Source organism: Lampetra planeri, chromosome 33 (assembly GCF_965212315.1).
Source record: "Lampetra planeri chromosome 33, kcLamPlan1.2.h2, whole genome shotgun sequence".
Taxonomy (NCBI): Eukaryota; Metazoa; Chordata; class Hyperoartia; order Petromyzontiformes; family Petromyzontidae; genus Lampetra; species Lampetra planeri.
The window spans coordinates 2,993,669-3,013,834 of record NC_136139.1 but is presented as its reverse complement, the minus strand read 5'-3'; the positions used below and the strand labels follow the sequence as shown (position 1 = coordinate 3,013,834).

At 46.9% G+C, this 20,166-nt stretch overlaps 1 protein-coding gene and 1 long non-coding RNA gene across 2 annotated transcripts in view; both read right to left on the bottom strand.

The window, feature by feature from the left end:
- The window catches only part of LOC144729528 (uncharacterized), a 74,564-nt gene extending 72,139 nt beyond the window's left edge, over positions 1-2,425 (bottom strand). The window contains exon 1 of the long non-coding RNA XR_013587719.1: positions 2,322-2,425. This is a non-coding gene — a long non-coding RNA (uncharacterized LOC144729528). The remainder of the gene's footprint in view (positions 1-2,321) is intronic.
- A 2,910-nt stretch (positions 2,426-5,335) lies between these two features.
- On the bottom strand, positions 5,336-16,279 carry LOC144729612 (rho-related GTP-binding protein RhoU-like). Its single transcript, XM_078609994.1, has 3 exons — positions 15,165-16,279; positions 10,292-10,350; positions 5,336-8,576 (listed from the first exon to the last, which is right to left on the bottom strand). The coding sequence occupies exons 1-3, from the start codon at positions 15,721-15,723 to the stop codon at positions 8,070-8,072; spliced, it is 1,125 nt and encodes a 374-aa protein (XP_078466120.1). The 5' UTR covers positions 15,724-16,279; the 3' UTR covers positions 5,336-8,069.
- Positions 16,280-20,166: the final 3,887 nt, after the last annotated feature.

Below are 20,166 nucleotides of genomic sequence, written 5' to 3'. Positions count from 1 at the left end.
ATCTGCTTACAACACACACACACACAAATGAATGCCTACCGCATATCAAATTTAAAACACACCCACCAACTTGTGCTCCAAATACAGACATACGGTACTGTCCATGGAAAACATGTATCTTCACATGCGGACAATACGGTAAGTGTGTCCAGTCCTGAAGCGATGAAATCAGCACGTGTACATACGTTTAGGTGCTCGGTGGATTATTAAATCGCATGATCGTGAGAAATGACGGCGGATTAGGAAGGCTTTCATTCAGCAGTGGATTAATCGTGGCTGACTGATGATGATGATGACAGTGACAGTCAAATGTCCTGCTGGGTGGATGAGAGGTGGGGGAGGAATTTTAATAAACTTGTTCATTGTATCCGTTTGCCACGCGGGGAGATCAAATCGGATGGACGAATCTGTGGATTCCAAATCTTCGATGCGCGCTGCTGACCATCACGCCGCTGTTGGGAGTTTCCCCTCGAACACGAACAAAAAATGAGGACGTCATTCTCAGTAAACCAAGTGGCGTATATCAAGTGGACATTTATATCAGTAAAAAAACTAAACAAAAAATGCACTTCGATTGTCAATGTGGAGGGGAAAAACCCCGAGAACCCAGGGAAAAATCCTGGCGACCACAGAGAGAGACAGACAGACGTGCCAACTCCAAATATACAGCAGGCATTCCGGGTCGGGATTGAAAGCACGGCCTCCTGTATATCAGGCAAGGGAGATAGCGTCTCGCCACCAGGGCGATCCCGTCCCCCGCCGTTCCGTGTTATTTTCAGCTCTGTTTTTTGTTTAGAATGAACAGTGCTAATAATTTACATTTGTAAGGCGAATTTCATCCAATGCGTTACGTGTCAGGGTCAAACCCTCTCCCACCAGACACAGGATAGCAGCAGCAATAACAACAACAACAACCAACATGCACATTCACCATAAACACACACACACACACCCTCACATTAAAGTGAAATGAAAAAATAAATCGATGCTCCGTGAGTCATCAAGGGAGCCGATTTATCAGCGAGCACGACGGGCCAAAAACATCACAAGCGCAAGAGCGCATCGATAGCGCATTGTGACAGACCACGCAGCAGCGTGTCGGAGCAAAGATCGGTCCCCCCGTGCACAGCACACAAGTCTGTGCGACCTTTGTGAAGGCTGACACACTCTTGACACAAGCTTCATTGGCCCCTGCTGTGTGTGTGTGTATGTTCGTCTGTGTGTGTGTGTATGTTCGTCTGTGTGTGTGTGGGGAGCGGTGGTGGAGCAGTTAGCGCGCTGCACTACGAACTCGGCGACCCAGGTTCGATTCCCGCTCACGGCCAACACCGGTGACGATTATAATCTGAACCGATACTGGGCCTCCCCTAGGTCGACTCGGCCTCAAACGAGTACCTGGTGCGGTGTGTAAACATCGCCACTGGGAAGACAAAGGCGGTCGGGCGTGGTGCTGGCCCACCCACCACCTCGTGTGCCGGTACGTGCCCGTAGTTCATTTGTTGTTCCGATTATCTATCTGCCTTCTCACTACAAAAGAAATCTGGCCACATCTCTCGCACCCCCGGTGGAGAGGACCCAACCACTACTGGCTTAGGTGAACGCAGCTTTTAATTTAGGCAAGGGAAATGTTCAATGGCAGAGTAGTGGTGACGCTTCCGTGGATACATTTTTTTTTTAATCTCCGCACCTTTTTCACTTCGGTCACATTTTGGTTTATGCACAGAGACACGTGGCGGGTTAAAGGCTACATCGGAAAGCAAAGTCGACCACACGTTGTCTCTTCTTTGCCAATTATATTTTTAATGGTTTAAATTGTATTTTTATGATTGTTACCAGTACTTTTTATATTCTTTATGAACTACTAACAACAGCAAAGGTACAACAAAATGTTCAAGAATAGAGACTGACATCAGTCAGGCATTGCGACATACAACATATATATGAACCAAAATACATTCTTGCACACGTGATTCCATGCATCTGTAGGAATCGAAATTAGACCATTTATGGATCAATACATTGTTATGCCTCTAATAAAAATCATCATTTGGAAATGCTGCCACTGTTTAATGGAAATTAATGGTTATTTGATTTTCAGCAATCAAAGCAATTACAATCTTAAAATGTTCATATGAAGCGTTTATCAACGTTGCCTGCCCTTGGTATAGGCCTGTGTAAGTTGCGAACCTAGGAGAGTGTTTAATAGAAAAACAATATGGGACATTTTAACATCTGCACTGCACAGCGAGATCAACTTAACACTCCCGAATTTGTAACGAAACACGGAGAGAGCCAAAGACAAAGGCCTTGCTCCAGCTTACCTGTGGAGCAGGCCGCATTGTTGAGCCACGTGCTCACAACTGGTTCTTCCTCGTCCTTCCCACAGGAAGAGAATGGCTCATTGGGTGGCGGGAGGGGTCAGTGGAGACACAGCTGCTGGTCCATGAGCCCAGACCAGATATTTCACTTGCAGGAACCGCTATTTTTTTATTTTACCATGTAAGGCCCACTCAGCTATTTCTACCTCTTTTTTTCAGAAGCGACCTGTTCTATCGCAAATGGATAGCTCAACGAAGTGGCTTGTCATCATGTGGAAATTAATCGCAGCCAAATACTGGTAACCAGTGGTTCTTAACCTTCACTGCAGCCCTTTGCTTCTCGGAAGGGGGCATCACGCAACCCCAGGGAATGCGTGCACCCCAGGTTAAGAAACACTTCTCCAAAATGCATGTTGATGGTGGAGGGAAAAACCGGAGGACCCGGAGAAAAGTCAATGCAATCACGGGGTGAACGTGCAAACACTAAATATACAACAGGCGTCAGAGTCGGGATCGAATCCACGACCTCCTGTATACCAGGCGAGGTAGTCAACATCTCACCACTGAGAGGCGGCGTAACTAACTGGAGCGATAACATTTTCTTGATACGGCCAACAAGGGGCCGTCCATAAATGACGTCACGCGATTTTGGACGATTTTTGACCCCCCCCCCCATCGTCACACGGCGTCACAAAAAGTCAGACCCCCCCCCCCTCAAATATGACGTCACAAAGCTCTGCCCCCCCCCCCAATTGTTTTTTTACATGCTTCAATCGCTTTAAACTATTGTCATTGTAGTGCGTATTTAATGTGCCGCTGCACTCTGACGTTGTAGGAGAAAACATGTATTTAAAAGTCTATTTAATTAAGTAGAACGTGTTGTCTATCTTTATTTAAAGTTGCGCATTTTGATGTGACGTCACATTTCTCAACCCCCCCCCCCCCTTCGTCACACATCGTCACAAATGTCTGACCCCCCCCCCCCAGGTGCGTGGCGTCATTTATGGACGGCCCCCACGAGTGAATGATGTGATAACCATTTGGAATGAGTGGGTTATGAAATGATCCACCCTTATGAGCTAAATCAATAAATCCGTACGTCTAAATTTCTGATAGCTTAGGTGATACCAGTTTCTACTCTGGCTCATTGACTGTGTGTGTGTGTAAAAGAAAGGCCTCACTTGTGGCAGTGATTTTTTGTGCCATTTAAAAATTAGTAAAACCAATATTCATCTAGGTCACGTTGCACAGCACTTGACTCACAATCAATGTGAGTTCAAATCCTGGTCGGGGGTAGACTCAGCACCATCATCTCTCCGATGTTGATTTAAAAAATATACATACTGCATATAGCCAGACTGCACCCCTTGCCCTAGGAAGGTGGAATTTCTACTGCGGGTTCATGGGCCACACCATCAGACATGAGCACTGCCCATGAGTTGCAAGTGAAAAAAAATGTTGGCCTTTTTCACTTACAAAATAAATGAACGCCGTTGATAGCAGTGTTCACTTTTGGACTATGGAGTACAGTATGAGTGTTGACTTTTCATATTTAGAAACATGTACAAAGTCTACAGTGATTATTCTAAAATTATTTTACAGTCATTTCGTAATACAAAGCTGGATGGCCTCCCCATGCCTTTGTCAGTCGTGGGGATTGTTTGGCCAGACATGACCACACCAGTGAAGGGAAGAGGTCCAAGGACTTCTTCTTCATATATCGATTGCCACGGATGTGAGCCATGGCCAGCAATCTGAGGTCCCCAGTACAGTGCGCTAACACCAGGTACTTTGAAGATATCCTTGAACTCGGAGTAGGTGAGAGTTCATTGAGACGTGTCTCTTGAAATTAAGAATTGGGAAATTAGAAATGAAATGCTGTGTAATCTTGTAAAATCAATGCACGTAAGGTTTCTCTTCGTAAAAATGGCATTCCAAATATTTCCCCCTTTACCAGGAACACCAATCCTGTTGATGCCACCACACCTCGCTACAATTGCTTTCTTCCTCTTGCGAGATCCCTCAATCCCCAAGCTCTAATCGTAAAAGTTTTCTTCATTAATTAACTTTTTTATGTTATTGCTTCTGCCATAGAGGACTTGGGTCACGAGCAAATGAGACTCATCCTGTCTCTAGTTTTCTCCTGGTTAAAAACAACACTGTTGAAACACAACCATCTGGCTTTCGGTATGTTTCTGCGGTCTACTGACTTCTGGATGTCCACCTCCGATTAGCACAACTGGCTACGTACGGAGCGAAACAACTTCAACATACAGACATTCATGTACCTATCTGGCTTAACTCCCCTCTATCCTGGCGATCCCCCACGTGTTCCACCCATTGCAACCTTCTCTTCTCGATGACATCTTCGGCACTTATGTTCCACACTTTCATATGTGGTGCTGTGAACACAGCGAGCAGCCATCCCCAGTGTGGTGGGTGTTAGGAGAGCATCCCATCATCCAAATGCATCAATTGAAAATCACTGTTGCATACACGTGGCTTGTCAACCATGAATATAATTGGATGAATTTGATGCCACTCCAGGAGATTAATTGGTGGATAAGTGCAGATGATATTAAAAAAAATTGCCACCACCTCCAGATCCCTCTTGTTCATTAGAAAAAATTCAAATGGCAAGAATGAAGAAGAGGAGTTTAACACGTAGTCGACTATCGTGACCAATATCACCCATAATACAGGTTTTGGGTTAAATCGCACGAATATATAAATGTGTCGTTAAACCCACTACTAACCGACACAGCCAATTGGTAAGGTTGGTCACGTAAACAGAACGTGCCAATTCGTTACTAGTACAGCACACCGGTGTGTTGGAGAGCAACGCCACAACATTTACAATTTGAGTACGACACATTTATATATTTATGCGACCTAACCCAAAAAAAACTGTATTACAGATGCATAGAAGGGCGCAGATAATAGGAGCACAGATAATGAGCTGTACGATTTTTCATCGTCGCACCGGAAGCACCTTTCAATAGCAACAGAACAGCGCATTAATACATAAGGAGATGGTTTATTGGTAATTTTTTTTACATACCATATTACATTAGTGCCAGTTTAAACATACAAAATAAGTCTTTAAAAAAACGGAGAACGAATGTACATTGCTCTTGAAAGGACAACATTTTTGTAAATCGCTACCTTCCTTTCGATCGAAATGCGACGATCAGATCCGAGCGCACGCATCTTATGCGATCGGTCACTTGCGCGCGTACAGTAATACATCGTTAGACAGAGTCGGCGAGGGGCTGAATGGTCCACGGTTGTGACAAGACAATCGTCTGCAGCATCCACACGAGATTCAAATACGCCATCGTGTGCTGCACATGCCGTATTCCCCTGATCATAAGATGTCCGCTACCCCCCCCATCCACCTCCTCCCCTGTAATTTAAAAGTTTGAAGGTCTTATAATCCGGTAGATGTGCGTATGCGCCCGTGTGACCAGATCTGCGGAACGTTGACACCGAACATGTGCTTGGGGTGTGTGTCCCAGAGCAGCTTGCAATGCTCTTTCCAGAACATCATATAATTCAGAGACAACGGTTACACAGCGGGGAACGCGTTCCGTTGTCATACGTCCCGTTCTCTTCCCATGGAATGTAAAAAAATTGGAGCAGATTTGTGCCGAGTTTCAAGCCAAAAATGAAAACATTAACTTACAAACAAAAATCCCAACGGTTTTTTCTTTTCTATTTTCACGCTTTTGAACAAAGTGGTTTGTGAAAATAATACACGACCGGGTGGAGTTCCATTGTCAAAAGTTAAACTTGACAGCGTTCGAGAAAATTTAAATTTGGCAAAACACACATAGACATGTAGCACCTACTAACATCGTTGTTCAAGACAAGGTTTTTTTGTTAAGGAAAAAATTGGTTTAATTTTGGCAAAAGCTAATTAAAAATCTCAGATCATTGGTATTAAAAAAACACTATGTTGCTATGGTTAATTGATCTTAAAAAAGTTAATTATCTTTGTTTCTAGGTCTCGTGTAACTTAAAAAAAACAAGTAATTAATGTCAAATGTTCTACATAGCTTCATTCAAAATATTTGCTCTGTCGTACTCTCACTAATGTCACAGAATTCACAAAGAGCACCACGTGTTGGTGCAATTACATTCATCAGAACAAACTTGTGGACACAGCATGGGCTAGGTAACGTCATTTTGCGTGTTCAGAATAGAAGGCACAGGATTTTTAGAGAGCAAGAGAGATTTTCTTAAAAATCACACGATAAATACACAACAGACAGGTAGTGGTTAATGCAGTCGTGCACTCAATATTTGGACCAAAAACACTGCCGCATGAATTCCAATTGTTTTTTTTGCACGCGTACAAGCAGCCATACGCGCAGAAAACCGCAAGATGCACGCAATTTCCGCACGTTCTCACACTCGCGCAATTACAGCAACGAACGCACGCACACTCGCGCTGGAAGACACGTGCGCCCATGTTTACACGTGCGCGCACGCAAGGGGTCAGATGGCTCATCGCGATGAATGTTCACCGTCATCCCAATTTTCTTTCTTTCCGCGCCACGATAACGTACGGCACACACATCCCCCGATGCCTGGTGTTTGGTACGCTTCATCACGCGTGTGCGTACACGAGCGTGCACGTTAAACGTATAGGAGTTTCCGTAACTGGCTTCAAAAAGACACGCGCATGCCAACAATCGCACGGACACTGCGTTGCAAGCAATAGTCGCGTGCACAACCAGCTTTGTTTTGTTCTTTACAAACCTATTTTGGGCCACGCACGCACACACAATTCAGCAGCCGGTCATTTTCACAAAGTGCATAGCGCAACAATTGGTACGGTTTTCTTGGTCATGGGAGGAAACGTGAGAATCGAGAATTACGCCCCATCCCTTCCTGGGCGGGTTGGTTGCGGGGGATGAGGAGCTGGCGGGGAAATTTTGCTGCGCAAAAAAAAAAATGAAATTTTGCGTCGGCTTTTTTTTTTCCCCGCAAGGCACGTAAACACGTCTACCAGGCATAGGTTGTGCACGTAATCCCAACGACACAAAACCCATGGATGTGTGAGATGGATAAAATTTCTTGGAAGCAAGAGTTCGTGAGAGGTTCATTCAAAGGAGAGAATTCAAACGCGGGCTGGGCAGAGGTTGGAAGCGTTCTTGTGCTCGGCTGTCGCACGAGCCAAATCTTCGGGTGACAATCTCCGCTAGCCACGTGTGGGCGTTCTTCACCCCAGGATGATGAACAGTTTTGTTTAAAATGAAGGCTTCGCCATACTCTCATCGCGGCGATTTAAAAAAAAAAAGACAGTGGTTTACAAATGATGCTCAAGAACACGTCCAAGCCACCACCTCCGTCTGCTCGGAGCCAGATAGGTAAACTCCACGTGGCAGAGGCCACGGTTAAAATAGCATAATGGTTTTTGAAGTCGAAATGCTACGGATTTGAATAGTGACTGGATCGAGCTGTAAAAAGTATTAAGAAATCTAGGAAAACCAAGCATCTTTGCTGAATATCTCACCAAAATTATACGTGCTCAACGATCGCTACGCGACGATTAAACAGTCTGCTCGTCGCCGCGCGACAGTCCAGCAAGAAAGAAAAGCGCCCATCAAGCTTACAAAACGACTTGATGTCCATCGACTCCGCAAAGTGTCCACATTCATCGCTGACCTCTGGGACCATTTAAAACAATCCATCAGAGCGCCACGGGCAAAAGTTTTTTTTCGCAGCCCAGTTTCATGCAACGCATCAGACGACGCACACGTATTTCTTCCACCACGCGCGCGACAGACTCTTCATCGCCTTGTGCTTGGACGACGAGTTCTGCTGCTGCTGCTGCGGGTGCTGCTGCTGCTGGTTGTTCTGCTGCCCTTTGACGGCGCGTCGCTCGGCCTCGCGCCTCTCGCGCACCGCCCCGGCGATGGCCGTGTCGAACACCTCCTTGAGGTTCTTCTGCGTGAGCGCTGAGCACTCGACGTAGCCGAGCGCGCCAATGCGCTGCGCCGCCACGCGCGCCGTCGCCGGTGGCACGGGCTGCTCGCGGGCTCGCGACAGCTCCACCAGGACGCGCACGTCGCCCCGCAGGTCGCACTGCGTCCCCACGAGGACGAGGGGCGCGCGCGGGCAGTGAGCCCGCAGCTCAGGGGCCCACTTCTCGGACACGTTCTGGAACGAGCTCGGGTTGACGACGCTGAAGCACAGCAGGAACACGTCCGTGTTGGGGTAGCAGAGCGGCCGCAGTTTGTCGAAGTCGTCCTGAGAAGGGTGGGCGGGGGGGGCGGGGGGGGGGCGAAAGGTTGCGAGGTTTAATTTTGATTTAGTCGGTCATATTTGTGCGCGTGTGTCTCGGTGTGTTTGGGGAGTGGGCGTGGTGCTGGCCACCCACCCCCTCGTGTGCCGTGCCAGGCTTCATTAGGTGCTCACCAACAGCACTTGCCCCAACAGTCTGTTACGGCTATACGGGGGATCTTTGTCTGTTTGTCTTTGTGTGGGGAGCGGTAGTGTCGCGGTCAGAGCGCTGCACTATGAACCCGGTGACCCGTTCATACGGGTTCGATTCCTGCTCACGGCCAACTTCAGTGAAGAAGATTATCCGAACTGGTCCTGGGCCTCCCCTAGATCGACTCAGTCTCAAAAGAGTACCTGGTGTGATGTGTAAAAACCATTAGCCCTGGGGGAAACAAAGGCGGTCGGGCATGGTGCTGGCCACCCACTGCCTCGTATGCCGTGCGGGCCTTCCACAACTTCACCGAGTAAACCCGATGATTTTACTCGTGATTCCTGTGTGGAACTGCGTGTGGCCTAATCGATTATTTGCGATTTCATTCGTCGAGAGCGACTGGTTCGGGTGACCCCTGCAGCCGTTTGGAGGCGCTGCAATCACGACGTTACAAAAATAAATAAATGAGAGGAATTAATTATTGCATCGGATCGTGGAAAAATGCATCAAACTGCACGACAGGCGAATTGCCGCAGACCCAATGTGTGTGTGTGCAGAACAGGGCAGTGTCTAATATGTCAGCGCCATGCTAACTTTAGAACAGGGGTGCCAGGTTAGCACCAAATGTGGAAGGATTAACTTGGCAATGGTAGGCACCACGTGTTGCAATGGACTGACCTTTTCCGTATCTTAACTTTCAATATATATTTTAATATACATGGACCTGGCTTTATATGCATCTCAAATACATAACAGATTATCTTCTACGTCTTAATTACTTGTATCGAGCATCCGCACCACGCATGATCACCAAGTGAAGTCAACATGGAGCAACGAATTTGACACCCGCTCGCAACTAGAACGTGTGCGAGCGAGTTCAGATACATGATCTCAATCCGGGTCACGGAACGACTTGCCATGCCTAAGGGCTTCCCCGATTCCTGCCACACGAATGTAGAATTTCCATAGATGGCTCGGAAGAGGATCACCGCCCCAAAACACACACCTCGCTGTGTAGAGCGGAGGCTCTTCATGGGCTTTGTGGCTTTCGATAACGACCACTGGAACTCATGAGAAGTGTTGGCGTGCACTGCACCAGTGCGTGTGTACGTGCCAGGCGTGGAAGCATCTCAGTCGGTCCACTGCGTTTCGAACCCGGCGTCCAGAGTTCGATTCCTGGCCACAGCTACCATCGGTGGTGCTTATCCGAACCGGTCCCGGGCCCCTTTTAGATCGACTCAGCCTTCCTTACATGTCTATCTGATACGGTGTATAAACAGCAGCACTGGGGGTAGACAAAGGCGGCTAGGAGTGGCCCTGGCAATACCACATGTGCAACGTGCCGTGCAGACCTTCATTAGGTGCTCCCTAACGGCACTTGCCCTAAAAACCCTGCCTAGGCTGTACGGGGTATCTTTGTCTTTTTTTGTATGCTTGCACGTATGTACGTGTGCAGGCATGTGGGCGTGTGGCAAAACGCATGTTCCTGTTGTGAGCACGTGCCATGGGCTTGCCAGGACTTGCCACTCACCTGCCCAGCCATGTCGCAGAGTTGCAGTCTCATAGGCCTCCCGTCCACGCTCACAGATGCTGCAGAGAGAGAGAGAGACAGACGGACAGGGAAAGTGGGGGATAAGTCATAACATAAAACACAGCCTTCCAAGGATTCCCCACGGCAGCCCCTCCCGTAATGTCACATCACCTCATCGCGACATGAGCTTTAATCTCAGAGGTGTCATCTCCAACACAAAACCGCGGGAATCACATCGATGCCATCGGATCTCCGTAACCACACTATTATAAAACCTCAAATGTCCGAGGTGCACAGCTTAAATCGATTAGTTGATTATGCGACTGCTTAGGCAATGCCTGTCACTATTTAAAGCCAGCACTACTGACGTTTTGGGTTCTGATCGAGCACTCTCCACTACGGTAATCATCTTAAACTGAATGTCATCACACTTCCATCTAGAAATATTGAAACATTGGAGCTCACGATATGTGCATCCAATCCCGTGAGAAAAAAAATGATGTTTTCTAGATTCGTACATGTCGTATGTAATGGGTCCATGTCATCCCTGCAGCCACTAGTGGCCGCTACATTCACAAATATGTAAACTAAGAATTGAATTGCAACTCTGGATCGCAGCTATTTCTTCAGTCCCCATGGGTGGGGTGATTTTGTTACACCAACTACGAGGCAGTCACCCCCATTATGCAACTCCAGATGTTAACAGATCACAATTAAAATCAATTCGTTGAAAATGTAGCCGATTGGTTCATGCCGAGTTATATGGAATCGATCCGTCACTTCGAAGGTCTTGGGCTCTAATAACGCACACCCCACTCTCGTAATTCACGTTACACTCCATACTTGGCACCATTAATTACTGTACTGTAAATTTAAACTCTGAGAGTGGAAAACTACGCAGCAGTGTGAGGTGTCCTCCGTACAGTATTGCACAAGCTTAATTGTAAATCACAGTAACGTACCAGCCACACAACCACAAATACATTTATTTAAAGGTAAAATTTAAATGTTCTATTTTAACTTTAAAAAGCGGTGTTACCACATTGCACTTTATTATATCCAGAGCAAATAAATCGGGCTCACTGCCTCCCACAAGTGTTTTTACTGCACTTATCCACCGACTCAAAGTCACTTTAACCAGTTTATAGCGCACCAGGGTTCATTATCTATCTTGTACACGGGATATGCTGGCAGACACGTGATAGTGAGGACCGAGCACATCACCAGATGACGGGATGGTGGCCGAGACTGGCAATGGAACAGCGGCCAAAGGAGGGAACGCATCCGAAAGGGCGACCACCACGGAGATGGAGCGATGGGCACGAGTTTACGTGCAGGAATGAGATGAGTGATGGCAGCCACTGGAACGCAAGAGATGTCTGGCTAACAAGCTTGTTTGGTAAGCCTTCACCCAGCGGTGGAGAGACCATGGCCGTTAATTAATGCCCTAGTATTAATCGAAGCACTTAATATCCACGTGTATAATTACATTCTAAACCTACAGTAATGTATTATAATCGATGTTGCCTGTATAGCTGCAAAGATTAACAGTGCACATCCATATTGCAACTCTAAATTATTTCAAAACAGTGTATATTTTTATTTTTTGTTGTTACAAATTCTGAACGTATTGTATTTTTAGTTTTAGATTACGTGAAGAACTTTTTTTTCCGTTTAAGAATTCAGAGAATGAATTGGTGGTGGTGTAAATAGTAGCGTTGTGAAACTACTAAAGTGTTGCGTCTCTAAAGTATGCAACAATAAACGACGACACTTTACGTGTTACACAAATCTGAGAATGCGCTGAACTTATAAGCGTCCTTTCGATTTTTTTAATTTTAAAGTTTGGGGGCCATGCAATAATAATGGCTCGCGCTTGCGAAGGAAGCAACACGAGTTTGAGGACCACTTTCATGACATCATACATACTTGGGAGTCCCAACATTTGACTTGCACGCAAACTGGCCTAAAAATATGACCCGCCATTCATCAATCTCCGTGGAATAATAATAGACAGACTTTTGGCCATGCACTGCTGGACAAACTAACTCCTTAACACACGATCATGATGGTTCTTTGACCATACTTCACCACGCTGGTCCAGTGATAGTTGGTGAAAAGGCACGGAACTAAGGGCAAGCTTGGGGTGTCACTCGCAACTGATGATAGTCATGTCCAGGAATCGAACTCAGGAAAAAGAGATACTGTACACATAATACACTGAATAGATAACTAAAGATATATATATCAGAATGGCTCTGCAAGTAAATACTCTTAAGGATATATCAACATCACCGATATAAAGTTTGTGAAAAACATCCAGCCTACATACACTCTGCCACGTATATGGGTGCTTGAGCACTCTAAAGCCAATTATAGTGCGTTGGTGATATAAAGTCACGAGATAAATACATACAGTTGCTCTATGCCCTGGAGGGCTTTCAGTCGGATACAAAGTTGAACAACCCTGGAAGATAACACGTGGTGGGGTGGAAATGCTTCTGGAGCGACTTCAAAAAATGACCTTTAACCCAACCCCAGACGATTGTTAATCACGTGTCCGTCAATAAAGGCAAGCCCTCGTGGTCACAACAATTTAAGTACAAAAAAACATGTAAACCTCGTTGCGTATTGCGGCCGAGGGCAATCTGCTCGGCAGGTTTAAAAGAAGAAAAAAAATGCACAGGTTACGGCTCAGTTTGCGAATTGCAACACCGCGCCCTCTGCGGCTGGGAGGGTCTCGTGAGTTGTGTGGGGGGGGGATCATTGACCTATGGGCCAGTTTGCAGTGCCAAAGGTTCATTTCCCCAAGTAAGGCCACTGCGGTGGATACAGTAGCAGCGAAATAGCACGCGATTTGAACGTTTACTTTGGTGTGTCGAGCAGTGGATTGACAGAAGGGATGTGTGTATGTAGTGTATACTGCATTGTAAAAAAAAACCCACGTGAAAATCAGGTGGAATTCCAACGGCTGTTACTGTAGAGAATTTACAAACGAATTTACAGCACTGCAATACAACCGAATGGGATCTCACCCTGGGTTAAAGGACATTCAAAACTGAAGTGAAACGGGCAAGGACATGCACTTAGGCGACACACTACTTAAGAGGACTATTTACCACTTGTAATGAATGAGTTGACAAAATAATGCTAAATGCCATTTTGCAGTCGAGTAAAGTCTAGCGAGGAATATTGTTTTCAATAGCCACAATGTTGCTGTGGTGCCTACAAATCGGTCTGTATGGGTTTAAAACAACATTCACAGGAATAACATCCTGGCTGCAGCTGAGAAAAAAGCTACAGCTGCTTCACGCTTTGTTTGAATAGCTGCAGATTTGTAAGACGCGAGCGATACGCAAGGGCTCAGTTCGCTGCAGCAAGTGAAATGTTTGCGCATCACGACGAGCTAAACGGTGCCATGGGGAAAGTTCGTGAACCGCTAAACACTTCAAAATATATGACGTTCTAGCAGTGTAAACTTTGCTGAGGGTCAGGCAGTCGAGGGTGGGGGCCGTGTGAGACCCGTGACCAAAATATCGAAAATATAACACGTGGGTTGCCAATTCGGCTCGAAATGTCACATGTTTAAAAATAACTCGCATCCGTCAAATGCATACACAAGCCTTCCAACGAAAACGAAGATGCAGTGTCATTGCCGAATGTAGAGCTTCGTCGTTTGAAATTGTGCTTGGGGGCCATCAACCAAATGATGTATTTACAATCTGCCAATGTTCACAGCATGACATCTTCAAAATAGCTGCAACTTTTCTTTTTTTGGGGAATATTAACATTTTGGCTAACCTACGCGTGTAATGTGTACACAACACACATGCGCGCGGCTTGTAAGCAACGTTCCACATGTCTTTACCAAGGTACCCCACTCCGATTATCACCTCCTAAAATCAACAACTCTCTCTAGCGCGCACACACACACACTCCAGGACCACTGGCTACAGAGATTAATTTTCGTGGAAGGATCAACTCACATCGGATGCAACGAGACCAACAGCGCCCGTCACGCATGTGGTTAGTACTAGCTGGCCCTGGGGTCATATAAATGTGGAATTAGTCCAATGTGTAGTCGAATACGTAATTGGGTTCGTAATCCACAGTGCGTGTTAACCTGCGCGTCCTTTATCACAGTGCTATCCTTAGACACCGATTGACAACAGACACACGTGTTGGCTAAGCCACTAACCATGTTTGTGTATTGCTTGTTGTAACGTTCTTACCCGCCCCGACTGGACATCTGTGAACAAAGAGCTTAATAGCTCATCGGATTCCTACAGTATAAATACATATCCTGAGAACGTTTCAGGCAATGACCCTCATTGTCTACTACCTCGCCAGTGGAGCGTGGAAGGTTAACCACCGGCTTAGGACCATGTACACGCAAACTTTTAACAAGAAATGTAATACACATCGCAACACGGACCATTTTCAGTTTTAAAGTTACGATCGTACACGTATGCAGGCACACCACTTATAGCGAGATAAATCACCGAATCGAAACACCTCGGCAAACTCGCCCATGTCATTTGCCTTTAAAGATCCGCCGATGCGTAGAAGCCCGAGGTCATTGGTAATATCCGTGCGGTATCTATAGATGGATCACCGTGTGCATTGCATAACATTGGTAACAAGCACATTTGGGTTCGCTTCCTCTCCCGTGAGGAATTGAGCGACCCCCCCAACCCCCCCCCCCCCCGAAAATCGCCAAAAAGTCCCAGGAGGATGTCGACAATTACTTTCAGATGTTCGCATCCAGCAATTTAAAATTGACATCGCTCGCTCGCAAAACCGATTCATCATCAATTCACCACTCGCACTATCACCGTCGTCGTCATCATCATCATGAGCACGCATCACCTACCCGAGTAGTCATCGAAGGCGGTGGGCACGTACTGAGTCGGGTACCCGTTGGTGGTGTAGCTCACCACGAGGCTGGTCTTGCCCACCGCTCCGTCTCCCACCAGGACGCACTTGAGCGGACGATCAGTCCATTCGGGCGGCCCGAGGCACGGCGACAACGGGGCGGAGAAGGAGATGGAGGAGCCGGTCGTGGTGGTGGTGGTCGTGGCCGAGCTAGATGTGCTTCGGCTGCTGCCGCCTCCGCCGATGATGTTGGTGAAGAAGGGACTCGAGCACGGAGACGGACAGCCGCTTCCCGGCGACGACAGCTGGCAGCAGGGGGACCCGACGGGAGACGAGAAGACACTTCCCCCGGAGGACGAGAGCGGAGATGTGGGAGATGTGGGAGACGTGGGCAGGAGACGAGGGCTCTGCGTGGACACGGGCGAGCGGTGTGGAGGCACAGGAGGCGGGGTGACCTCTTGGGCTGCCTGCTGCTGCGGCTGGGTCGTCGTCCCCTGCTCGGCCCGCTCTCTGCTTTTGCTGTTGCTTTTGTAATCCGCAGAAGCTTCTGGGGCCATGGTGGAGCGTCCTTCGGCCGTCGTTGCGCACTCGTTGAGTCTCGGTTCCTCTCGCGCTCTCGGTCTCCGCTCAGTGTTTATTCGCGCTTCGCTTTCTCCGCTTCTGTGGGTCTCTACGAAGCGCTCATTTGGGGCTACTCTGCTAATAATAAAGTCCAAACTGGCGGCTCAAACGAGATGAAAAAAGTTCAGACCGATTGCTTGCAAGTTAACAAAAAAAACATCAACGCAAACTTTATCTGCACCCCTCTGCCCCACCAAAAAAAAACCGAAATGAATGAATCACCACCGCAGGTGAACAAAAAATTAAAACTCACAAACCCCAACAAATAATAGCAAACCTGGAAACAAACTTTGGGGGAAGACTCAGCCAAGAGTACTCTGTGAGTTTAAGAGTGAGCCCGCTGGCTTGAGAGACACAGCTGAGCGCCGTGAGATTATGTATCGGGCACAAACACGTGTACACACACGCGCGCACCAGCCGTATTCCCCGACACACACCCACAGCGTCCGCCTGTGCGCACGAACGATGCAGATGATGCCCTGGGTGCGCGCACGGCACACGCGGCTTATATACCACGCCACGGCATCCCCTCCCCCCGGCTCGAGGTGCGTTCACTCAGCCGCACTTCTCACGCTGCCCATTGGGCAGCAAGGCAGAGGGGTGGGGGGTGCAGGGCTTTCGTTTCCATTGGCTGCCCATATTTGAACTTCATCCAGAGTCCTTGGGGGTTCTTTCTCTTCACCTCCTCCGTATAGAATATCAGATCGGACTATCTTTATTCTTGTTACGGTTAGTCGCTTATGACTTGCAGTGGATCTTTTGCAAATCAAATCAAGATTGGATGAACGCTTCCCCCCCCCCAAAGATAAAGATCCCCCGTATAGCCTTTAACAAACTGTTGGGGCAAGTGCTGTTAACGAGTAGCAGCTGTGAAGAACGGAACGGCACACGAGTTGTAGGTGGCCAGAAACCACGCCCGACCGCATTTGTCTCCCTAGTGGTAATGTTTACACACCAGGTACTCATTTGAGGCTGAGTCGACCTTGGGGAGACCCAGTACCGGTTCAGATAATCGTCACCGGTGTTGGCCGTGAGCGGAGATCGGACTGGGGACGCATGGTCCCCCCCCCACACACACGCAAACTGTTGACAATGGGGGATACATTGACCATACTTCACCACACTGGTCTCAGTATGGCTTGATGCAGGGTCACCGATGACCAGTATCAATATAGCGCAGCTCGCCTGCAATGAGATCAGCAGTTCAACAACAAAAAATTTGATACTCCGTTTGGAAATGGTGCGCAAAGATTCAAAACATTCCGTTGCCCGAAACGTCGTCTGTTATGTTTTCCGTCTTTAAATCAGCGGTATTTGTGATGTGTTCATGATTTCATCATATGCTTGAGTTCACCCGTGTGTATTCATACTGAGAGATTTCGAGGGCTTGGTGAGGCATATATATTCAGCAGTGGACTGGTCATGAATAATGATGCATACAGCTGTATTAACGCTTCAGTAAAACACCTGCGGAAGAGTAGACCAATCATCCCCAATGGAACACCATCGTGTTAAACTTTACGTAAGCTCAGGCGCTTTCGTGACGAATTTAAATTACTATGCGCACTCAAGAGACGATATCGTAACGGCGCCGTCAATCAACTCGCCACTTGCGTAAGCCGTGGTCTGGAGTCGAACCCAGTGGGCCGGGCTCAACGGTTGGCGTCCACATCCACCGGGGCGCGACGGCTCTCATTCTTCTCTACCCCCATTAACAATCGTGAGCAACCCAACAAGCACGCAGCTCCTCACAACAGCAGAACATCACAATGGCAGCGATGCCCCCCGCCGTCGTGACGGTGAATCTGAATGGGCAATAATTACCTGCGCGTCTGTGTGGGCTTGGAAAGAAAAGACCGCCGTCTTTGTTTTCTTGATACCTTAAATGCCACCCCCCCAAACTGTGTCCGTGGGAACACGCCTTGTCTTTACACATCAATCGATACCTTGCGGCAGTTTCGTGTCCGCAGGGATTCCCTTTTTTAAAAATCTTAATCAATACGCACGTGAAAGCTTTCCACGAGTGAAATGATTGCGGGGAAATTCCGGCCACTTGGTCTGGAATACAAACGCACCACGCGCACACACTCGCTAGATACGATTTAGGCGATTTCAGTTGAACCGCAGTTCTAAAAGTGTTGAAAATAAAATGTCGCTTTTAGTAAGATAAATTTCACAATCGCGATTATACATACATGCATGTTTACGGCTAAAATGCCGTACATCCAATTATCATTAAGAGCATTGCTTTGAATTAAACATACCATCATTCTTATGATTTCAAGTTAGCTTCTGACAAATAATTGAAGGGCCAGTCTCTTAATGTTTCGTAATACATCGCAGGATCGTGAGAGATGGTCGCGACTTGGGGGTTGCCTTCATCCAGCAGTGGATGGACCATGATTGCTGCTGCCAATCTTTCAAAGACACCGCGCGAACATTCCCTCATAGCCGAAATTCTGTGGGAGTTGGATGGGTGAGTAAAACGAAAACTATCCACGTCTCAAGGCTTTTTTTCCATTTTCAGGAGGATCTTGCATGTGGGTGTAATGCTTTGCACAGGTGAAATACATCCATTCCTGTGCCGCCATCTGCTGGTCATCCTGCAGCTCAAGCCTACAACACCTAATATTCCTTGGACAAACGCCCATGCAAGCATTAACCAAGCTCAACCGTGCTTAGCGTCCGATATCAACTGCGAATAAAGTTCATACGAGTGTGAGGCCATGGTGGTGAGATGTTAACTACCTCGCCTGGTGTACTGGAGGTCGTGGTTTAGACTCAGACAATGACGCCTGCTGATGTATATTTTGAGTTTGCGTGTCTCGATCCCTGTGGTCGCGTGGATTTTTCTCGGGGTCCTCCGGTTTTACCCTCCACATTTAGAATCAACATCACGCGTTTAGAGTATTTGGCTGCTATAAATTTCAACGTGATAAGCCACTTCGTTGAACTGTAATTTGTGGCCACGTCGCTTCTGAAAAAGAGCTATATAGCTCAGTGGGCCTTACCTGGTAAAATAAAAAATATAAAAAACATAGTTCTGTGTGCCAGTCTCGCTACTAGACAACGACTATTGATTAAACCCATTGATGGGGTGGTAGACAAAATGACAGGATATGGCTTCGGATTAAATGTGAATGGCTCAACAGGCGGTCTCGATCGCAAATCTTTTCGGTCAAAATAATTCGTGTTTCCGCATCACTCCGTTTCATTGGACTTAAAGACACAGACGGAAGATTGAAAAGCTTCATGGCGTGTGAGTGCAAAGAGCCCAATGCTTCAGAAACTCCCCGTATAATTCGTGGTAAACGCACAACACCAGAAGCAACTGGCTTCTAAACATTCAAATCTGGCTTGTGTGCATGGTAAAATTCGTTTCTGTGCAGGTGATAGGTGGATCATAATTACTGCACGTAATCTCGGTTTTTTTTTGTTAGATCGCGTAAATAGAAATGTGTTGTTAAACCCACCACCACGCCACAGTCAATTAGTAAGGTTTGTCACGTAAACAGAACATGCCAATTCGTTTGAGTACAGCACACCGGTGTGTTGGGGAGCAAATCCACAACATTAACAATCTCCAACACACCGGTGTTGCTGTACTAGTAACGAATCGGCACGTACTGTTTACGTGACAAACCTTACTTAATTGGCTGTGTGGGCTGGTGGCGGGTTTGACCATGGCTGATGATCATGATGAAAGTATCTTTTGCGGTGTGGAAGCAATCGCGCCGAGGAGTCTAAGGTGGCCCGGGCGAATGTTGTTCGTTCTAATGACCACGCTACCAATGTGCGGCCCTTAATAGGTGCTCGCTAACATTATACCCAAGTGGTGATGCCAGTGTTTATCAAGGCACAGTGCAAGCAAAGAACGATTCGCAACTATAAGCGAGCCAATGTCTAAGCGCTCTCTAATTTAATGGTCATTGTCCAACAGTATTGACTGCGCTCTAAGATGACACTATGTTTGTAGGCTGATGCCGATTTGTTAATATGTAATTCATCACTGTCGTCAACGAAGCTAAACTATTTTTTTTTACCGAGTCCAGTAATTGATATATGTGTGATATTTAATCACACGGAGTACAATGATGAGTTTTTGAAACTGTTGCTCTCGTGATGTATTTAATTGAAATTCACGAGATAATTTAGACCAGCAAACTCAAAACGAGGCTGTTACTGTTAATCGGATGACCTACAGTGTCTCATGTTTTATTCACGTTTCGCAAACACAAGCCTAACTCAATCAACCATGCATTAGCATGTTTAAGAGGCCTGTCTCTCCCCTTTCATGTCACCTATTGTTCAAGGTAATTATGTTATACAAGTGGAGAAAAAACTACTTTTTATGTGCAGGGATAGATAAATGAAGGAGA